This window comes from Ornithodoros turicata, chromosome 2 (genome assembly GCF_037126465.1).
Source record: "Ornithodoros turicata isolate Travis chromosome 2, ASM3712646v1, whole genome shotgun sequence".
Taxonomy (NCBI): domain Eukaryota; kingdom Metazoa; phylum Arthropoda; class Arachnida; order Ixodida; family Argasidae; genus Ornithodoros; species Ornithodoros turicata.
Window position 1 is genome coordinate 97,435,827 of NC_088202.1, and position 21,384 is coordinate 97,457,210.

Sequence of the window (21,384 nt, forward strand, 5' to 3'; positions counted from 1 at the left end):
TCTTGATTGGCCAGAGAGATCTAAGTGTGTGGAGATCTAGTTATATCGGCAGGTCCCATTAATTGCCAAATTCATTTTATTCTACACTGCACTGCATTCAACATGCCCGTAGCGCCACCAAGGGTGTAATGCGTCAACCTGTCGGGAAGCATTGGACCCAATGCTCCTCGACAGGTTGGCACATTATACGCTAGGTGGCGCCACGCGCGAGTTCCATGGCCATTGGCTTAAATAGTCATTGAAGAGTGCTCGTGTAGTATCACCTGTCGTCTTGAATATAGTCGAAGCTTTCTTCTACACTTGGTCACCTTTCCAGGTACCTCGAGACCACCTATCATTTATTGATGTTTTTGTACTCCAAACTGATTCCGGCCCAGCATTTGGTACCAAAATTAAAACGGATCGACCTTCATGGCCTTCAGAATAGGCTCGAAGGGGGATGGAGTCATTATTAGATGTAATAAAAGGTAAGCACGTGTAAGTTGATATTGTTGAATCAGGTACCGCATGCTTCCGCATAATAATATGTACACATACGTGTTCTTTTGCATTTGTTCACATCATAGAGCCTGAAAGACAAATGAAACAACGATATCACTAGTCTCACACGACTACTATACGACCATCACTGCTATAGTCTCGAATGACCATCCCTATTGGGACTGTCCCTCTGGTAAGTTCGGTGTTCATACTAAGATATTCACCGCAATTGTACAAGGGCAGCGCTTTCCATACCGAGGCTTTCGTTAGCTTGAGCGCTGCTTTTAAGGATGGTTGAGAACCAGGCCTGAATATACCCCAATTCATCTACCTGCACTACGCAAAATTGAGCTTCCTTTGTTTCCTTGCTCTTTAACTGCCACCTAAAAAAAAGAAAAAGAAGAAAGAAAAGAAGAAGACGAATGAGAACCGTATTATTTAGCTGCACAGAGGCTTCTCCCATTTGGGGTACTTTTCAGCATACGTTCATTTATTTCCTTATTTTCTCTCACAAAAGAAAGAAAAGGAAAGCAATGGCACATTGCTAGATGAACGCACCTTAATTAATCCGACGCTTTTTCTCAACGGTAATTTGTAACACTAACGTCTTTTTCTTTTTTTCCTTTCTGGTAGACCATTTGGAACGGTAATCAATTCCGCCTTCTCCAACAATATTGGCCCCGAAACTGTTTCTGGACACCAAAGGTGCGGAAGTATAGAACCGGCAGTCCTCCATGTCCACACGTCATGGATTATTGAACTGTGGCGTCCCATTCTGAAGATTCAACTAGGCTACATAAAGGGATTGTTCGCTCTCCAAGCAGATATATGTATGTTTCCACGCGAAGGTGTATCCCCTAATTTACTAAATCGCTCCTTCACTTTTCGCCTACTCGGGCTCTGTAATTTATCGGCATTATAAATAATTGGAATCCGCTTGTTTTGAAATTCGCGCGTAGAAATGCGTATGCGCGACGTCCGGTTGAGGATATGTGGCGTGGAGGATATGTGGGTGTGGGAGAGGATGCTGACAAACACCGTAACGTCACGCGAGGCTATCAGGAGATTCTCCGCTTGCTCCTTCCACTTAGGGACGGGTCCACTGCCAGCTCGCGCGATAACATACAAATAACCCCGGAAATATGTCAAGTTGGAGAACAAGGGCTCACAGTAGGGGAATATGGGGCAAGAGAAGGCAAGAGAGACAGAAATTTGCAATTGAATACGGCATATTTATTTTTCGTGTTTTAAAAAAAATCGAGCCATAGGCACATTCTGAGATGTTTAGAGCTTCTGATCTGCAAATCAGAACGGACGTAACCGATTCTAAAATAAACACAGAACAAGAAATTCAAAAATACATATTGTTGCCCCAACCCTCGGAGCAAGATGATACATGGCATGAGACACGCTGTGGTAATGAACTATACAAATTCGTTTTTGCAACTCAAGCACCAACACAGCCCCCTTGAGCCCACCGCCTACATGATGTGCAATAAAACCACACAGAACCCGGTGCTGCTTCCCTCCACTGTCCTTTGCGAGCAAGGCGCCGCCAGTCTGATGTGTCGCTCGTTGCTCACTTTTGAGTGCGCTTCTGCTTTGCTAGAAATATCTTAGGAAGCAGGCAAATTTGCTCGAAAATCCTAGGGAAGATGCAAAAAAAGAAGAAGGGAATATCTGAGGAACAAGCAAAAAGCCATAGCTGACTTATCAGTTTCTAAATCACATTAAATTTAAATTACATTAAGTTGTCGCGTCTTGCCCTGTACATATCATCGGATGCATTAATTTTTCAGTTAAACACCAGATAACCAAGAGTGCCCATATTTTGCATATATCTAGATGAATGAATAAAGAAATAGGATGTGCACTTACATTGACAGAATAAACCTGCGACACGCTGCTGCACAGCTGACAAGAAAAAGGACTACAGAAAATCGCACCTTTTTTTGCGGGTCTTTACACTCCAGGCAGAGGTAACCGATGTTTTTTTTCTCTTCGACGCAAAAAACAATCCGGACAATTCCCACGCGCAATAAATCGGACATTCAGAGCCACCTATGAGTAAAGTTTCAAGCGCATGGAGCAACGCGTCTCTGAGACAGGCGGCGTCCAGCAAAAAATGTCTCATCTTGCCCCACCTTACCCTATATAGATGGGTAGAAATCCAGCGAACCGGTAGAATGTAGGAAGGAGTTGCCTCAGGACAGAAGCCGCCGATATTTCGAACAGAGACTGTCTCAGAACAGAAGAACAGTCTCTGTTCGAAATATCGGCGGCTTCTGTCCTGAGGCAATTCCTCCTTACCCTATATAGTTGTATGAAGTCCAATGCTCCTGCCACATATATATTGCAGTGATGGAGAAGAGATGGCAATAGAGCACCGATCCCCCGTTGGGCACCGTGTGGGGGCTATAGGTTGACGCCAAGCACGACTTCGGACAAGGACGCCCATCGAGAAAGCGAGGGCGAAAGCAGAGTCCAGTTTGCTCTTGCGGATTAAGAACTTCACCTCTCCCCCCGAATTCTCCACCGCACACACAAAGTAAAAAAGAAAGAAAAAGAAACGAGGAGAGACCTATTGTGATGTCAAGTAATCAGGGACAAGGGCACACGAGGCACAGTAGAAGTTCTACTTCTGTTTACTTAGTAAACGAGGTAAAACAGACTTCTAAGATGAAGCGTCCACTTCTCAGGTAGCAATAAATTTGGTCACCGCGTCATGGGGTTGCTGTATTTGCGATGGGAGTGTTGGCCACTGCTTCCCTCAACACAGAAGGTGTACCGTTGTTGGGCACGCACACCTGTCAGAAGCTCTAGTTACAGAAAATCAGGTTGGGAATGTGCTAAATCGAGAACATCAAATTGTACTGTAAGACATGCAGAAAAGAGAAGAAGCATATCCCCGTTAATATATCCACAGGCAGTCTGCTTTTGCATAACGGTGCCCTGAGAATGCAAAGTAATCTTTTCGCCTCCCCATTCGTTATCTCAACCAAACAGTATCATACCAAACATTCAGATCCATAAGAAGGGCATGCGCACTAGATCTACGTGGATTACGAACTAAAGGTCGACGGTAAACTTGACTTGTGCGCTGCGTACAAATTGCTACCTCTGCACTGAAGTCCTAATATAGTTTGTAGTCGTCACATAATAGATTAGGCAGATACTCTCACACAAGACGAAATATTGTAGGCAGCACTAACACTGTATGTAATGCTTCTCGGCACGATGCACTTGCAAGCACCCATCTTACTAGGTGAGCCAGAGAAACCTGAAATGCAGGCAATCCGCTAACTAGGAAGATAGCAGTCCTTACATCTGCGAAAGACGCACTCTAATACTTCCCTTTCGAAGAGAAGCACGAGGACATTCCCTGGCATGTCGTATCTCCAGCGCTTCGCGATCTGTTTCTCTAAAGCACAAGCGATTAGCTTCCATTAGGCCCCAAATGGTGCGTTCGGGTTAGGTCTGCCATGTGAGGTTCTAGGGCTGAAAGCGCCGTACCCGACGGTTGAATAATATATTAGGGCAGCTAGCGTACCTGAAGGTTAGCAGGAAACCACGTCGCAATCTTTGCCGTGGTGTTCGTATGCACTTGTGGACAATTTATGCATTATGCAAGTGGCCATATACGACTTAACTTGAATGACTTCAACATAATACGTACCTAATTTCGCAGCCAGTTATGAAACTGAGCCGCCACATCCAAGTTGTTCGCAGCATACTTCTTACTTTCCTTCTACTTGACGTAACAATTTATATGTCTCTGAAAAAATCTACTAAAGAAGCAAATTTCAAAGTATCTTATGAGTTATCTCACACGATATTTCTTTTGCCTTTCTCAGCATGAACTCGGGTGATCGTGCTGGAGAGGCGCAGCGTCAGGACAGTAGCGAAGATGAGACGAGGTGGAATGAAGATTGAAAAGATAGATTAAGATAGATGACAACCAGGGTTGACCCCGAGGATAATAGAGTCCGAAATAAATTTTATCATAAAGCAGACTCAAACTAGCATGAGTCCAAAAAATATTGGAGCTTGTTACTCTAATGGTTGCACCCGGAAATATATTTCGGGTATATATATCGTATATATATATCGTATATATATATCGTATATCGTATCGTATCGTATCGTATCGTATCGTATCGTATCGTATATATATATCGTATATATATATCGTATATATATATCGTATATCGGATATATACGACATATGATATCCGGAACGTAGCCGAACGGGTGTTTCTCGTGTTCGGTTAGTCATACGTAATTGCGACGAAAAGTAGGTCAGTTTCGGTGTCTTCCTGGGGGGGAGAGCAACTGTAGCAGCACCGGTGCATTTACTAACTGGTTTTCTAGGTTTTACAACCTTTTCTTATTTGATTTAGTTATTAATTTCACCATGCCTAAGCTGAGCAAACCAGAGCGCCTGTTGCTAAAGCAGTAGAAATACGTTTGTGTACTTCTGGCGTGCGGTTGCCTTTGGATCGCACGTTCCTACGTGTCTTCTGAGCGACACTGTATTAAGTCGTTTCGTGTTGAGGAATTCGGATTTTCCCAGAACATGCACATGAAAACAATAGTCTACGTGCTCAAGTGCTCCCTTAAATAACTGCTCTATAAACGAAACATGACAGCATTTGCACTGGATTGTATTGGTTATACACAGAATCGGATGTGTCTGCGTGTAGTTGCGTGTTATTGTAACCACGGGACGGTAACGGCAATAGAAACAGAAACGGCATCTTACCGAAACTGGGGATGGTAACTGCAACGCATGCCACGTTCCAACACTACAGAAAGCAGAAACATAAACGACAATGATCGGCTGGTATTGATTACCGGTAACGCCTATTACTGTTATTTGGTGACATGAATGATGTTTTGACTTAACACAACATAACACAACATAGCATTTATTCTTCAATATTCTGACAAACTTACAACATGTGTAGCCTAAGGCTAATTATTTTCTTTCTGAGGAAGGCACGGTATGAGATCCTCAGGATGCATCTGTTGCTTGCTCGTCCCACTTCGCATCAGACATGGTGCAACATGCAAAAAATTATCTACAAAATAGACCTTATGAAATGAGACGCGACCTCACGATGTTTTCGTTTCACCGCGGCATGACAGTATGGTTTACTACTGATACCTCCACCTGTGGACACGACCTTCAAAGGAGGTCTGGTTCCGCCCATATACAGTTCCTATACCACGAATTTCATTAGGACACTCCGCGGAGGATCAATACATGTTTCTTCAGAATTTTTAAATAACGTGAGATGTGCCGTTCTCACGTAAGCGAAATTACTTGTGTCCTCTGCATGCGGGTCTCCGAAGCACAACTTAGAATGTGCTGACACAGCTGGTAGGGCTGTCCAATCACAGTTCCGTAACAGCAGCTCCATAACCGGAAACAATCATGGAAACAGTAACGAAAATGGTTCGTTAAATCCCCTGAGTCGGCAACAACGTCTCTTACGATCAGGGTTGTTTGGATTTAATCCAAATGAATTTTATCCAGTGCTGTTTTATCCACAAAATTTGATCCGGCCTTTTTGCATTTCATCGAAAAGTGAAACAGATCCATTGAAATCAACGTTAATTGAAAAGCTGTTCTTTCTTAAAGTGTGGGTACTATAATGTTGCCTCCAAGATTTCATTCTGTAACAACATGTGAAAATATAGACTAGTATGCGTTTATTCTTGATATACAACTTGGCGTGGGATCAAAGCAAAGTCCTTTGATAGACACACACAAGTGTTCAGCATAAAGTTGTTCAAATTGTCATATGCGTACCCCAAAATGCCGGTCAACTTTCACCACAGTTCTCCCACCATTCCGCATGTGGAAAATATACGCCCAGTAGAATAAGCTGCGGTTGCCGGGCACAATAGTGAGCTGCCGAAAAAGTTCCATGAGGCAGGGGGAAGACAGTTCTTCTTCAGCATCGTCATGATTTCTCACCATTTTCCCGATAAGAACTGCTCTGCAACTTGAGGGAGCATTACAGGTTGAGGAAATGCCTGCCCCAGTTTTATCTTTATTACATCACCATCACCATCTGCCTAGCTTCATAATAGAAAATCCTGAAAACATCAGGGTATCATAGTATGGAGTTCGTCCACCAGCTGACCTGCGTCTACGCGATATTGTCTGCCTAGTTCTTGCTAGAGGAGATTTACAATTTCAAACTATAGGAGACGATCCAAAGAGGGACGGGCAAAGGCATAATATATTTGGGGCCTGGCCCTACTCGCGCTGCTCGATATTCCATATTATCCAAAAATATCAAAAAAATCTGGTTTTATCCAAAAAAGACCACTGGAGAGGATGTTTTAAAAAATATTCCGATTTCTTTTTTCTTTTTTTTTTCAACCATGCTTACTTATGCTTTGTATACACATTTTCTACTCAGAACTTATTTAGCTGTAAGAAACAATAGCAATGCCGTATTGTAATTATGTTCTTTGGAGCGATACTTTGCAAAACATACCAGACACTACAAAATGCAAGTGCCCATCTCAAGAACCAAATGCGGAGATCAGAGCTAATCTCCGTCACCTGATCAACTGATATCCGGGTAATAGCTCCGTTATCCCATACGCTTCCCAGAATCTTAAATAGTTATTATGCTGGCGGCACGGATATAATTATTAGATAAAAATAATCTTTCAGGGAATGCTTCATTCAAATTGTCATTCGTTTCTGCATCGTCTACGACAGACGAGAAACACGTTAGCTGCTCACAGGGACTTTCCGAGCACACTGTGTTATTTATTGTATCCCTGTTCTTCGTCTCCATAACAATCATGGAACCCAAATTTGTACGCTATGGCTCACACATTTGGAGAAACACGGCAAGATTTGGTGAGAATAGCCCACTTTTAGCGGGTAATTGATTGATCTACAAATGCTGCAGATCGCCCTTTAACGTGTGTCACTGCTGAAGATTAAGCGAAACACTCCCAACTAGCGAATCAAATTCGATGAGTTAATTAGGGCTGTGCGAATATTCGGGTTTTCGAATTTCGAATAGAATATGGAATTCTATATTCGAAATTCGAATCGAAACGATGTCTTTTTCAATCCGAACACATTCCAATAATTTCGAAGCGGCAGAAGAGAATATACAAGACGAAGTGAGTACCACTTGATACGAAGATCCGTATACACACATTATGTGCTGCGTTTGTGTCTGGTTCTGTTACGTATGACTATTCGCTTGGGTTACACACATATAAAGCACACACAGACACAGCGCTAACCAGTGCCTTTCATCTTCCGGCGCGTGTCTTTCGTAAGGCTGCTTAGAAGGCAGTGAAACTTGAGCGAATGCTGTCTTGTACAGGGAACGTCCTTAAGTCGTCAGCAATGAAACTTCAACAAGAAACAGCACCAGGAGATCAAAGGGATTTCATTGTTTTGTTGCTTTCTTTATACATGAAGGAAAAGATACGCCTTCGCGGTGAAAAGAAGTTTCAATCGCGCCTGATGCGCATTAAAATTTCACATGAAGATATTTCACTTGCTTACTGTAAAACGGCACTGACAGGAGAGTGCTTCACGAATAAGACAGTTTAAACGTAACAAAAACTTCCGGGAACCACATCATACCGTGTAATTCTGTTGCATACTTAACGCAGTGCGAATAAGCACACGCAATACAAATAGGGATATTCAATACAATAGTAAATAAACTAAAGTAGATTAATACAAACTGATAATGATTAATTATACAATCATGATTGTTGTAAAACAGAATAAGGGTTCTGTAAGTCGTCTCAGAGTGAATGGCAATTGGCACGCAGTATAATTTGTTACCCACAAAAACTCAATAAAATAAAGAGAGAAAAAAAAACATGGTCGATCCATTGGTGGATCCGACGCAAATGCGTTAGCATTAAAATTTGAAAGCCCTTTGGGAACTCCCCTTCATAATGCTACACGACCCTTCGCAAATGCTACACAACCCTTCACACGACCGTACAAAACGCTAACGGAAGACAGCATTCGCAGGCAAACGAGGCTTTCGGGCTTCCACCGATTCAGCTTTGCGGAACCGCCTCGCAGCGTCGGCCTTCTTTCGCAGCCGCTTGCTTTCTTGTTTAGTAGGGGGTGCTCCTCCGCACAGCTTTCATAACTCCTGGCGTGTCCACACAAACTCGCCCGAACCTGTCGACCACCACAGCTGCACGGCTGCACATTGCCGGCGCGCTGGCGTCACGTCGCACCCTCTCATTCCCTCTTCACTCACCGCGCATGCGCGCAGCGCCGTGGCTACAGACAGACCACGCCGCGATTCTTGCATAGCGAGGACTCTAAAGGGCAATCTCCATGGAGCGAATTTTTTGCAACGAAGTTCGCGGGACAGACTGCCACGCGCGTTCCGCCGCCAGTTGTTCGCCGGCACCAGTTCCATGGGACGAAAAACCAGCGGACGGCGTCAGGAAGTCATGCTATGATGTCACTGTTGCCAGAGCATAAGGTGAAAGCTTAGTGAAATCAGTTGCTCGAAAAAATGCATTTAACGTCACAAATTTTACAACAAACCCAGCTAAATCCAACAGCTGTCTGAAAAGATGCGCCCAGTAATGTACCGAAAGGCATATTCACTACTGCGAAAGGAAAACATGTTTCTTGACAGAGAATGCCTCACGTTCTAGCGATGCAGTTGGCGAAACAGCGAGCAGACGACAGCATTACGAGAAGAGGACGATGACGATGATTCACGAGAGCAAACGACCGCGTGCAGACGATCTGGCGTAGATTCGTAGCGGAAGAGCGCTTTGATTGGTTCATCTGCTCTGCAGTGGACGCTTCCGGAATCGCAGACGCTGGGCGAAAATATCGGCAGATCGGCGGCGGACGCTCACATTTTTGACGCCTCGCGCAGGGCGTCCGACGCTGAGCGAAGTTCGCAGCTTTTTCGCTGTACATTCGCTCCATGGAGGTTGCCTTTAATGTTAACGCATTAATAAAATGAAATGGAAAGAGGTTAAAATACACACAATTCTGTGACATAGAACTGCAATGCAGTCTAGACGTTCATCCGTTCTGATGAACCGCATGAAATGCTCCGACACATCAGTCATCTTGTCGAAACCGCTAAAATGCATCCCCTGGATGCGTCCTCGATTTACCGTGATTTCTAGTCACAGAAACTGCCACGTCACCAGCACAGAGTGCGATTCACTCTTCCACACTTCGCTCCTCCTTATGTGCATGCACTACATTCGGTGCAAGTAAAAATAACCTCCTAACTGTTATTAATCGGGGCAATTCACAGTCGAATAATTTACGGCCCCATTGGGATCATATGTGAGCGACCCATCTTCCGTTTGAGGCGGCTGCCATTCATTCTGATCAAGCCTTTTCCTATCTCCAGACGGCTCTCTGATGCAAATAGAAGAAATTGCGCCCAATAAATTCTACTGGCAATAAAATGCCTGATTGCAACACTCTGCCGTATCGGGGTTCAGCACAGAAGCCCGACTATACATTCGTGCTGTATCTAGAGAGCAAAAAACGACTTCATTCGCTCGATTCGCTTTCATTTTACCGACTGGTGGAAGTAAAGGTGACAGCCATCCCTCGTAGAGCACGGTTCACGCTACTGCTCCGTCACTTCAGCCCCAAGTCGGGGAACGTTACGTAAAAATTGCCTCTACTCGATATTTGGTTCCCGAATAAGGAAAAGGAAGATCGTCGGCGGTTGCAAGCGTAAAAACACCTTGGCTATAGTAATGGTAAGGCTTACTAGGACACACACACACACATATTGGATGATGATGAGGTAGCCTTACTGGGGGGGGGGGGGGTATATATGTTTCTTTCGGAAAGGTCTGCCTGACCAAAGGTCGGCTTGCTAATTAGGTATATCCTATAAACGTATCCTCTTCCCATGCCTCTCAGGTGTGCCGAATGATGAATGAAGAGATAATGAAATTTAAATCTCTATCATATTCAGCAGTGTTGCGTATAGCGGTGAAACCACATTTTTCCGTAGCGTAGTAGCGATTCCGCTGCAATTTAAACTGGTAACGGAAAAAGTATTCCCTCTACAAATTTGGGTAGCGCCGTAAGCTTTCTCCGTCTCCGCTACTGCTACTTTCAATAAAATGGAAAAATGTGGATCACAGAGGGGAAAGAGCGAGACACCGAAAAAAAACTTTTTTTTCTTGCTATTTATTTCATTTGCTTGCTATTCAGGCAGACATGTCAGGCGATCCTTATTTAAACAACTCTAGAAGTTAATCTCTACTGAATGTAATAAAAAATGATGCAATTGTCTTCTTGTATCTCAGAATATTTTCTCTCTCGCTCTATTTTTTCCTGCGTCCTGTAAGAATAATACTATTTGGGTTCTGGACACACGCAGTGATGATACCTTTTCTTTGGGGCCGCAAAGCGCATAAGAGCCCTAAACTAAATCAGCCAATACGGTTAACTTCGGACACAACATCAATAATCTTGGCTGTAACTTGTAGTGCATTATTATGCCGCAATGTTCGCTACTTGGAGGAATTTACTAAATAGTCCGCCGTCGCAAGGTACATTGGATCACGATATGCCTGAATATCGAGGGTAGGCAGCGGAAAAATAGCGGGAAGGTGATTACGTTTTTATTTGGTAGTGGTATACGGTTACATTTTCGAATTTCTATAGAACGCTAGTATGGCGCTACTTTTGAGTGAAGTAGCGGGTATCCGTATTCCGTTACTTAGTTTCGGCAGCGGGACTACTGCGAGATTCAGTGAAACCGTGCGGAATAAAGGATAATGTTTTTTTTCTGGTAAGGAGATATATGTAAAGGGGAATCGGGGAGAGCTTGGACCTGCTGTCCCGCATTCATGTGATGTTGAGCAGGAACACAGCACAATGGGGGGAGGGGGTATGTTTACTGAAAAAAGAAAGAGAGGATAGGTTAGTCTGGCGTAGGACTACTTGCTATGCCTTTAAAAAAGAAAAGAAAAGGAAAGAAGAAAACAAAACAAAAACATACACACACAAAAAAAAGGGGCCTTAGAGGCTGGTCAAGACGCCGGAGGCATCAAGAGAGCTCAAGAGGGCAGTCGTAACCGCCCCCTGGTTGTGCAGGACATTGCCGAGCAGAGTAGCCAAAGAGACGTTGGTGTAACCAAGTTGTCGCAAGTGGCGTTGGAGGACGAGTCCTTGAGATAGATACACCGGATGCAATATAATAGATAGTGCTCAATGTCGGCTTCCACGCAACAACTTCTGCAATTGGGCAACGCTGGGGCAAGTCTCAATAACTACCAGCAACCGAAACAGGTTGTTAGGTTATATTAGGTTGGATTGGATTGAAATGAATTGCGTGGGAGAAAAGCAAAATGGAGATGCAGGTTCCCCAAATGTGAAGCCGACCACTTCATAACATTTCAGACTGTACGTAAACTTGCATCTTACTAGGGAAGTGGTTGTCGGTACAGGTACCCAAATATTCGTATTATGCTTACATTATACGTTATTGAATTATGTAACAACACTTTCTTTTTTATTCTCATGAGTGGGCTGTTTGATACTGTGATACTGGGACAGGTGATACTATACGCAATGCTCGTGGTACTGATTTTGTCTAAATACAACGATGAGCTGCCACAGTGACGACCGGAGACCTATTCAGGACACTCATAAGTTGCAATCATTCAATCCATTTCAATGAAATTAAATTACAATCATTGCCAAGAAGTGTGAGCAGCGATTTTATGTCAGAGCGCATGAACTTATCGGAAAAGTTGACGAGGGAAATTGTTATCCCATAGGGTTAATTAAATCGGGCACGAGAGATCTCCAACTGTCAGATTTTGCTTGATTGGCCACAGCACGAAATATCGCAAACTAATTACACCTTATCTCTACGCGAGAGCAGGATGATTTGGATTTTGATTCTGGCAAATATTTTACGAAATGGCGCTCTTCATTTGTCGACATGGGGCGAACGTAAAAGAAAAATAATCGGTAGTGTCTTTTACTTGATGACACTGCCAAAAATGGGCCTGTTTTTGGCAGCGAACTAACAATACATACCGCTGATTGTCCAGATTAGCACATGAATTATGCGAGCATGAACAAATTGAGATGCTTAGCTTCTAGCGCTTCAGAATGAGATGCACTTTTATTTAATTTATGTATGTATTTATTTATTTTTAGTACAAAATTCATACAAAAGACGGGATTGAGTGGGCAAGCCCTGCCGAACAGTTCAGACACACAAACGTATACACTTGGCATTAGATACGTCTCCTGAAGGGTGTCAAAATACGCATAAAAAAACAAATGCCTGGAAGATCTTACCAGGGAAATCTATGTACTAGTGAAGAAATGTGCCTCAACGAGCCCTGTAAATGACGTAGGGTTGGGGTTAGGGCGTATGTGTAAAGCTAGGAGGTTCCATATTTGACCACCGGCAGAAAAGGCAGTAGAAACCAAGGTTAGTGCGGGAAGTCGGATACTAGAAAGTGTGCGCAGAATGCCCAAAGAATACGGGGTGATATAAGTCTGTAGTGAAATCTTAAGCCTGTTAAATGGTCTATAGAACAAAGTGTGCATGACACAGGCCATTCTGCACCTAAAGAGGTCGTAGACATTAACACGCAACATGAGGAAAGCTAATGAAACAGACTCACGGGAACCCGAGGAAAAAAATAACCCACAGTGCCCGCTTCTGAATCATGAGTAGAGGATGCAGGTTACCGGGATATGTGAGCACATACACTTCTAAAGCATAAGCAACATGTGAGTGGATGAGGGCATGGTACACAGTGCGTAATGTGGTAACGGGAAAATGTGTCTTATTTGGTTGAGGGCGTAAAGGCCAGACGTAATTTCACTTCTAACATAATTGATATCTAGCTCTCATGAAAGATAACGCCCAGGAAACGAACAACTGAGCTGCGACTGATAGCTTTGTTACCAAGTTAAACCGCTTTATTAGTCAAGTCAAGAAATTTCAAGTCTTTATTCATTTGGTCATTCCGTTCGTTACTCATGGATTAATACCAAGGACATTTAGGTCAGCGCGCGCCGACTCCTATCGCCACTGCGCCTGGGGTTCTCTGGCGGGCTCTGGCTCCTCCACGGTGCTGAGTCCCTCCCCCCTCCCCCCTTCTGGATGCACTCGATCGTCTTTGTAGGTCACTTTCACGCTCGCTCAAGACGAGGTTGCCCCGCTGATGTTGAATTTGCCTCCTCCGCTAATCTTCTTCGGCGCTCCCGTAGCTCTCTCGATCGCTCGGCGCTGCGCTTTGGGGGCTTTTGGGGTTCGTTTCGAGCCGCCCTTTCTTCTGATTGCCGTTTCCTTCGATTCTGATCATATTTTAGTTACATATATGCCGACATTATGGCAAAATTTTGATTTGCATATTTATACAAATTTGATTATTGTAGTTGAAGCCGATATCGCTTAAGGTCTAGGTAGAACCTCTCAAGCGCTTTCCAACGACACCTCGATCGGCGTCCTAGATTCACGTGTTCGCGTTCAAGGTACGCGTACCCCTACATTTCCGTCTGTCTCGTGCGCGCATGCCACACCTAGAGATTGCGTCAGCCGCCGCAGGGACATTGTTAGCTACAATCTTACGCGTATAAGCTATCTGGGTTTAGCCTGTTGGTTGCTATCGGTTTGTTACTCACCGAGTTATCGCGTTATGAAATTCGGCATAATTTGGTTGCATCGTAAATTATGACCTGGCTACAAGCCGAACTTAGACGTTTTCATGACAAAAAGGAAAGGGCCCAGAAGTGAGCCTTGGGACACCACAATGCAATGATCCACGCGAAGAATCTTCACCATCAAGACACACATACTGTTCCCTGTTCTGTAAAAAGCTCCTAAGCAACGCAAGGGGCATACCTGTGATCCCATAGCAGCGCGACTTTTGGAGAAGAATAGTATGAGTAATAAGATCAAACGCCTTGGTTAAATCAACAAAGATTCCCATGGTTACTACTTTTACTACTATGTTTAATCTGATTTTGTCCGTCGTGTGAACGAGCGTCAGAGTAGTCGACTTACCTCTGCGAGAGCCGAACATATATACTTTGTTAAGAGCTGCTTATAGTCTAAACAAAAACCCTTCTAGACGTACCAACAGTATTTTTTTCTCCATTACTTTGCTGACTTATGATCACAAGGAAATAGGTATCAAATTGGAGACATCTGCCTTATAGCACCCCCACTATAGACCGTTACGACCTTCGCTAGTTTTAATGCCCCCTTTTTCAAATTATGTGTATGTCTCGTGCTTCTCTGCTCGGCTTTAACGCTAACTGGTTTGAATCAACGACTCAGTGAGCTCATTTATAGTGAATAATTCGTGGCTGTACGTCGAGCAACAACTATGATCATGAGCGGCACCACAGTCATCGGTCTGGGGATTGATTTTGCCTACCCCAGAGTTCTTTAACACTGAAACCTCAGCTAACGGCTCACCGTGTTTAACGTACACCTCGCGGAAGACGGCGTACCTAAACAAGGGCGAACCCCGCGCCACCAAGTTGCTGGCGTTCTCGGCCGGGTTCGACCCGCAACCTTGGCATCAATAGGTGGACACTCTACGAACTGATCCACCGAGGTCGGTAAATCTCGCTGAAGAGAGTATCTTTTAAAACAATTTTCCTACACTTATTACCTCTCAAAACACACTAAAACTAATGCTGCTAATGTTTTTGCTAAAACTGATTATCATCAGGAGGTTGATCTTGATGTCGGTGTAAACAAATAAACGGGAGTAATTGCGTTCATCACAAGACGAATTCGGCTACTCCCATAAACAGACCCCCCTCCCCCAAAAATAAAAATGAAAAAGAAGAGAGAAAACATAAGAGCGGAAAATATGCCACTTTCGCATGAAAGATCATGAATCTAGCTGATTACGGGGATTGTGGCATATTGTGACGTGATAGTGAAAAATAAATGGCACGATAAAGGGTACGATAATAATAACATATGGTGCTTCCGAAGATAAAGAAGAGCAGGAAATACACAATGCGGCGCTAATAATGCGTGGACCAGCAGAATGAATCGAAAATCAATAACAAACACTGTTTGGGAGGCAAACTATATGGTGGGAGACGCATGATATGCTACATAGTAATCACCATGTAGACCAGTTCGTTTTCTGGACGACGAAAAAAGTAAATAACAACAACAACTTTATTGTGAGATGATGAGAAAGAGAATAAAATGGTGACATTGCTAACCTTTCCAATGCCCTAAACAAGCTGCAAAGCTTCGCATGCTTACTTAGCTTCGTAAAGGTTAAAACTCAGTAAAGCATACGATACGCAATAAACGCGATGCGATATTTATGTCGTTGCTTTTCAGATGCAGTTTGGCTGTTTCTCGTTTAAAGTATGCCTTTTAGAAATCATTTGAACATGACATTGATTTTTTTACACTTCAAGAATATGGCCGGTTTCCAATCAGCGGTTTCCAATCTGGGTCAATTTGCGTAACAATATGAAGCCTACTTTTTTTTTTTTTGAGCCCACCATATAAAACGGACGAAACTTTGACCGTCTGCCGTACCAAATGTATATTTTACGTTGTGGAAGAAAATCAGTACTTCACACCGGAAAACACTGTACTTTTTCTTCGTTCTTTCCTTTTTGGTGCGTGTTCACGATCTGCTCCAAGTGTGATATGTATAAATCATAAGTTCAGGCTTATCTTAATGTAAAATACTGCCAGGTGAAATATATTTAACAACACACACATTGTGTAGTGGGAGCGTTCGCCCTCTATATGCGTAAAAGGATTCCTCCAGCTCAATAGACAGACGGGCGTAAGCTATCGCGGTTGTCATGACGTTGTGTTGAATTTTCATGCGCACTCTGAAAAATAATTAAGGAGCACTCGAAAGGTATCAATTTCTATCCTATAGCATAGGCGCGCAGACATGGCAGACGCAGAATTACAAACAAATTTGTTAACATGGCTCATAGTATTTACATCGTGATCATGAAAAGCATTCCATTTACAGCTTCATGCGTGCAGGGGCATGCGACGAGTAGGCATGCGAGATCAGGTGCAGGCTCCGTGCAGGTAGAGGGTCGCCATCCGGCAGCTCACCATCAGAGTTGCTCCTGGCTTCGGCCGTCGCGGCAGTGAAGACGTCGCTGTCGCTGCGGCCCTTGGCGTTTTGAGAGAAAACGCGCAGGATGTACTCCGTTCCAGGCGGAAGACTACGCACGAAGAAGGTTGGTCGATCCTTCTGCATTTGACTCACCATCGTTTCACTGCTCAAGCTGTCAATCACCTGAAATAAAAGGTAAGTCGAGGCAATTACACAACATAGCAGTGCGGAAAACAAAAAAAACTAGCCAGTTTTAGTGAATCGTTTTCTATCAAACGGTTCGCCAACGGTTTTGCCGCGAACCAATTAGATGATTACGTTCTGAGTTACTTAAACTCATTGGTCATCCGCGAGAGCGTTCGAAAACGTTCGCAAACGGTTCACTAGAACTCGCTGGTATCCCGCTATCGCACATTTGGTTGTCACGGTACCGGCTGTATCGCTGCACATGTTCATTGCTTTATTATAACGATGTTGCTGTTATTTTCAAAATCGTGCATATAACACTACGCTTACCGATAGCGAGCAAGGCGCAGAACCTTACGTTTCCAACTACAGGGTCCTACATTTAACTGAACTCGATAAGTTACAACATGCATTCGATAAAAGCCCGGTACGACCAATGGACGTCGTGCGTCTCATAACCTCATAACGTATTCCCGCGTGCGTCCCATTACCGACCGTTCTCATAAAGGCAATGACGAAAACGCAACGTAAAAAAAGCGTGCAAGAGGGACTATGAATAAACATCTCAGACCTTTGGGAAACTTCTTTGGTCTTTTGCATACATAACTCTTCAGCAGGCTGGCAAGCCTCACGGACAAGATAGGATTGATAATTCGTGGCTTTCCATCGCGAGACAAACCTAAGGGTGATTAACGCCACAGCTGTCGGTCTGCGCGGATGAGTTTCGCCCACCTGCAGTTTTTCCCTTCTTTTTTCCCTCTGAAATCTGAGGACACTGCGCGCCGAATTTGACGTCCCTCGTGGAGGACAGTGCGTCTAAGCAACTTGTTCCCTGCCACCAAATTGCTTTTGGCAGGGTGCATTATCAACACCGGATGTTTGTCTTTAATACATGTGGGATAACAATGGTGCAAACATCCTAACACATCCTACATGCATGCGAAACAGTTACAGCCCTGAATAGTATAAATTATTGAAGAACATACTTCATTTTACTACGTTCGCAGATACAGCGAAGTCTCTCTACAGGGTGTTTCATGAATCACCCCCGGCTGAATAATTCGTAAAAGGTAGCGTTATCGAAAAGCTTTCTTTCCAGTGATCATCCCTGAGACATCAGCCAAGAACTCAGCAGTGGGCGGCTGATAAGCTCACTTAACTTTTGAATATTACTTCGCAAAAGCAGGGAATTGCACAGAGTTAATTCGTCCTGCCTGATATAACTTCAGGATGTACACCGACATCGGATTCTAAGGAATATCGCTTGAAAACCAAACTGAGGCCAGGAAACTGACGCTCAACTGAATCGTTGCCATTTGCAGCGAACGCGCTGGCGGAAGTCACGAACGAGGAATTTCGGTTAAACGTTACAATCCTCAAGGTCCACGAAATTGCGAGGCCGTCACGGCTACATCCGCCCATTCGGCGTTGCGGAAATCCCGCTTTTAGTACGTAGTACTAGTGGCGACTCCTCCGAAATGGTATGGCCTCTTCTAGACAAAAAAAAAAAACAAAAAAAGAAAAACGCAAATCTAATGAGTTCTCTACCTATAGGCGAAAAGCCACATTGAAGACGCATTTCGCATTAGATTTCTTTGGAGGTTCAAAGTGCACACCTTATCGCTGCATATAGCGCTATAGCAATTTGAAGCCCTCAAGTTCTCCCCCTATTGCATAGCACCGTGACGTTTCGTTGACTGTTTCCCGTAATTCCTCAAAACAAATCTTCAGACAAACCCTATTTCAAAACGCTCGTTATCGCTCCGAGTTAACATAAATTTACCGAGCTAGAATTATTACACTGTTTATGTTTGTACATGCCCCTCTTAGTTTAGACCTTCGTGTCTGCAACGCATTTCATAAGGTTGTACGTATCTCCTACTGCATAGCCGGGATAATATAATTCATTAGCTGTTTACTGGTCTCGAAAAAGAGCTCCTGTGACTAATTGCATATCTCTGTCATACTTAAACATACAGTGTAGCCTGTTTAAACACCCTCCCAAGCAGCAAAATGTACTGAAAGTCGAGTGCAATAGGGGTGGACGGGTAGGTGGAAGGCCTTGAACAGACTGATGAAACTAAAGAACATTGATAAGACACATACCGTCCACCCCTATTGCACTCGACTTTCAGTACATTGTGCTGCTTGGGCTTCCTATCCCATCATTCATGTCATTCATGTAGTTGTTGTTGTTGTTTAAACACAGACTTTATATGGCAAATAAAGGTACGCAAAAAGTTTTGCTGTCCAATCAACTGCGTGGGAGAATGCTAAAACGATGACCAAAATGGTTACTTGTCTACACAGACGTTAGAGACAACAATAGACTGCACTTACTTCCAGATGAAACGTCTGTTCTAGTCCACCATCATACCCAGGATCGCATTCAACCTTGAGCGAGTCTTCTGTGGCATTCACTACGTTGCAGTTGCTTAGCGGTTCGGGTGGTCCTGAGAAAGTAAGTGGCCACCAGATATCAAGCAATGTTGCCAACAGGTCATAACGTGCAAGCAGACCCATAACAGTGAGCATTTTTGGCTGCCTGATGAAAAAAAAAAAAAAAAGAAGCCCGCGATAAATTCATTACGAATACCCTATCTCAAGCCGGTTCTATATCGTTCCATCACCCTCAATCACTGGCCAAGGACTTCGGCAATTTGATGACATGGTACAAATTGCTCTAGGACACGCTTATTCCTTGTTTATGCAAATCATGCTCTTTCTATGGAACGAAGATTCATGCCCCCCCCCCCCCCCCCCCCCCCCAACGAGAACTGGAATATATTCTTCTCTTACTGCTGGCCTACACCGCGGCTCTTGCTCACAGTTTTACACGTATCGTATCGTCAAGTCTTTTCAAAATGTTTGTGTTTCAGGCCACCAGCAGTAAACAAATGCAGATCAAATAATTGTGTTTTCACCAGTACACGAGCCATTAAAGTTCTCACAGTCGTTATGTGCCACATATAGGAGCACTGAGGAAGTGGGTCGGTCCTCCTATATGCTTTCAACACACACGCAAGTAAAATTGCATAACTGTTGTCCAAAATGAATAGCTTTTTTGTGTGTTAGCGCCGCGAAGCAACTGTGGCTATGAGTGACATACAGATGTGGACAGAATAGTCGTCAATGGGCATTTATTGTTTCGTATTCATGCACTACGTACGTGCCACAATATAAATAAAGTACACGCTCCTTAGAGAAGGGCGATGTAGTTTATCAGGTCTTCCGGCTCTTTCCTCAATGCTACTAAGTAACGAAGAAGTGATACACTTGAAAATGTGATGAAATTGATAGCATTGATACAATATATAATTCATATAACGTCGACGGCGTTAAAGGTGAGTTAAAGACTAGGTTTAGTTTCAAAAAGAAGAAAAATACGGAGAAGGTATATAATTAAAGATGGGAATATGTACTCACATATTAATAGCATATAGGCTATGCTTGAATAACAAAACACATCATCATGATTCAGCCACTGATATTACGAAGCGGCAACGGTTCTGAAAGCTAGTCGTTTGTAGTACAGTGAAAAGGAGAATGACGACATGTCCTATTTGTCGCACGATGGTGACATTCTACACTGTAGTGGTGTAGAGCTTAAAAACGCAATATCAAACAGACACTTATTTTTCTTAGCAGTTAAGCAGGAATAGTGATGGCGTGCGAGTACAATACGCAACAAGCTCTCGCGTCATTATCGTACAGGAAAATATTACGTACGTGTTATTGTATCAATATGCTGACGTAAAAAATACTTATAACGCCTAAGAAGTAAACACTTCCATTAGAAACAGTAAAAAGAAGTAACAGTTGTGAACATATTCAGCCCGTCATTCCTAAAGCCCGCGTCAGTAATTCCAGTCGTTATTTTCCACCCTATTTTTAGGTAATGCCCGCCGAGCTGAAGAAACATATGGCGAAGAAGAACAGCCTGGTGCGAAATGTCGGCGGCTCTCGTCCTGAACCACTCCCCTTAACATATGGCAATGAGCCCCTTTTTGTAATAACAATTATGTTTGGACTAGAAAAAAGATGAACCTGTATAACGCCGCAAACATATATATTGCGACGTAATAATGAACTCTGCCGAAGAACCGGAAACGCAATTGTCAACCATACATCTGGTAACGCAAACGTATACAAGCACGACGTAAACACGTTGGAAGCACACGAAAAGAGCGGCACCGGAATAACGAACCGCGCGTTCCGCGGATAGGCCAGTTATTGCACCGGCACTTGGGCCGTGTCCGTGACGAGAAGTGTTGACCCTCGCACGAATGACGAACGGCTGGAAGAAGCTGACGAAGCCCTCAGCCATCCATGCCGCTGGCTCGGCCCTGATGAGTTCTGGACATGCCTTCTTCGATCATAACTGAACTACGGAGAACAGACGAGCGATGGCTTCTCCGTCGCTGCCGCACAGCTTGGGGTAATTGGAGCGGAATGGGCGGATCGGAAGGCAATTAGGTTGCTCCGCTACTATAGCATCGTCTGCTTCCCGGGCCTAGTTGTGACTCGCCCCCATGCATCACACCGATGGGAGTACAGCAGCCAAGCCTTAATGTGGTCAGCGATATTTCGTTAGTAAATATC

General features: G+C 43.8%; 1 protein-coding gene across 1 annotated transcript in view; it reads right to left on the minus strand.

Moving 5' to 3' along the window:
• LOC135385819 (neural cell adhesion molecule 2-like) overlaps nucleotides 1-21,384 on the minus strand; it is a 598,454-nt gene that overhangs the window by 26,744 nt on the left and 550,326 nt on the right. The window contains exons 14-15 of the mRNA XM_064615351.1: nucleotides 19,123-19,235; nucleotides 16,593-16,779 (exon numbers count right to left, since the gene is read on the minus strand). Coding sequence (XP_064471421.1) covers nucleotides 16,593-16,779; nucleotides 19,123-19,235 — 300 coding nt within the window. The remainder of the gene's footprint in view (nucleotides 1-16,592; nucleotides 16,780-19,122; nucleotides 19,236-21,384) is intronic.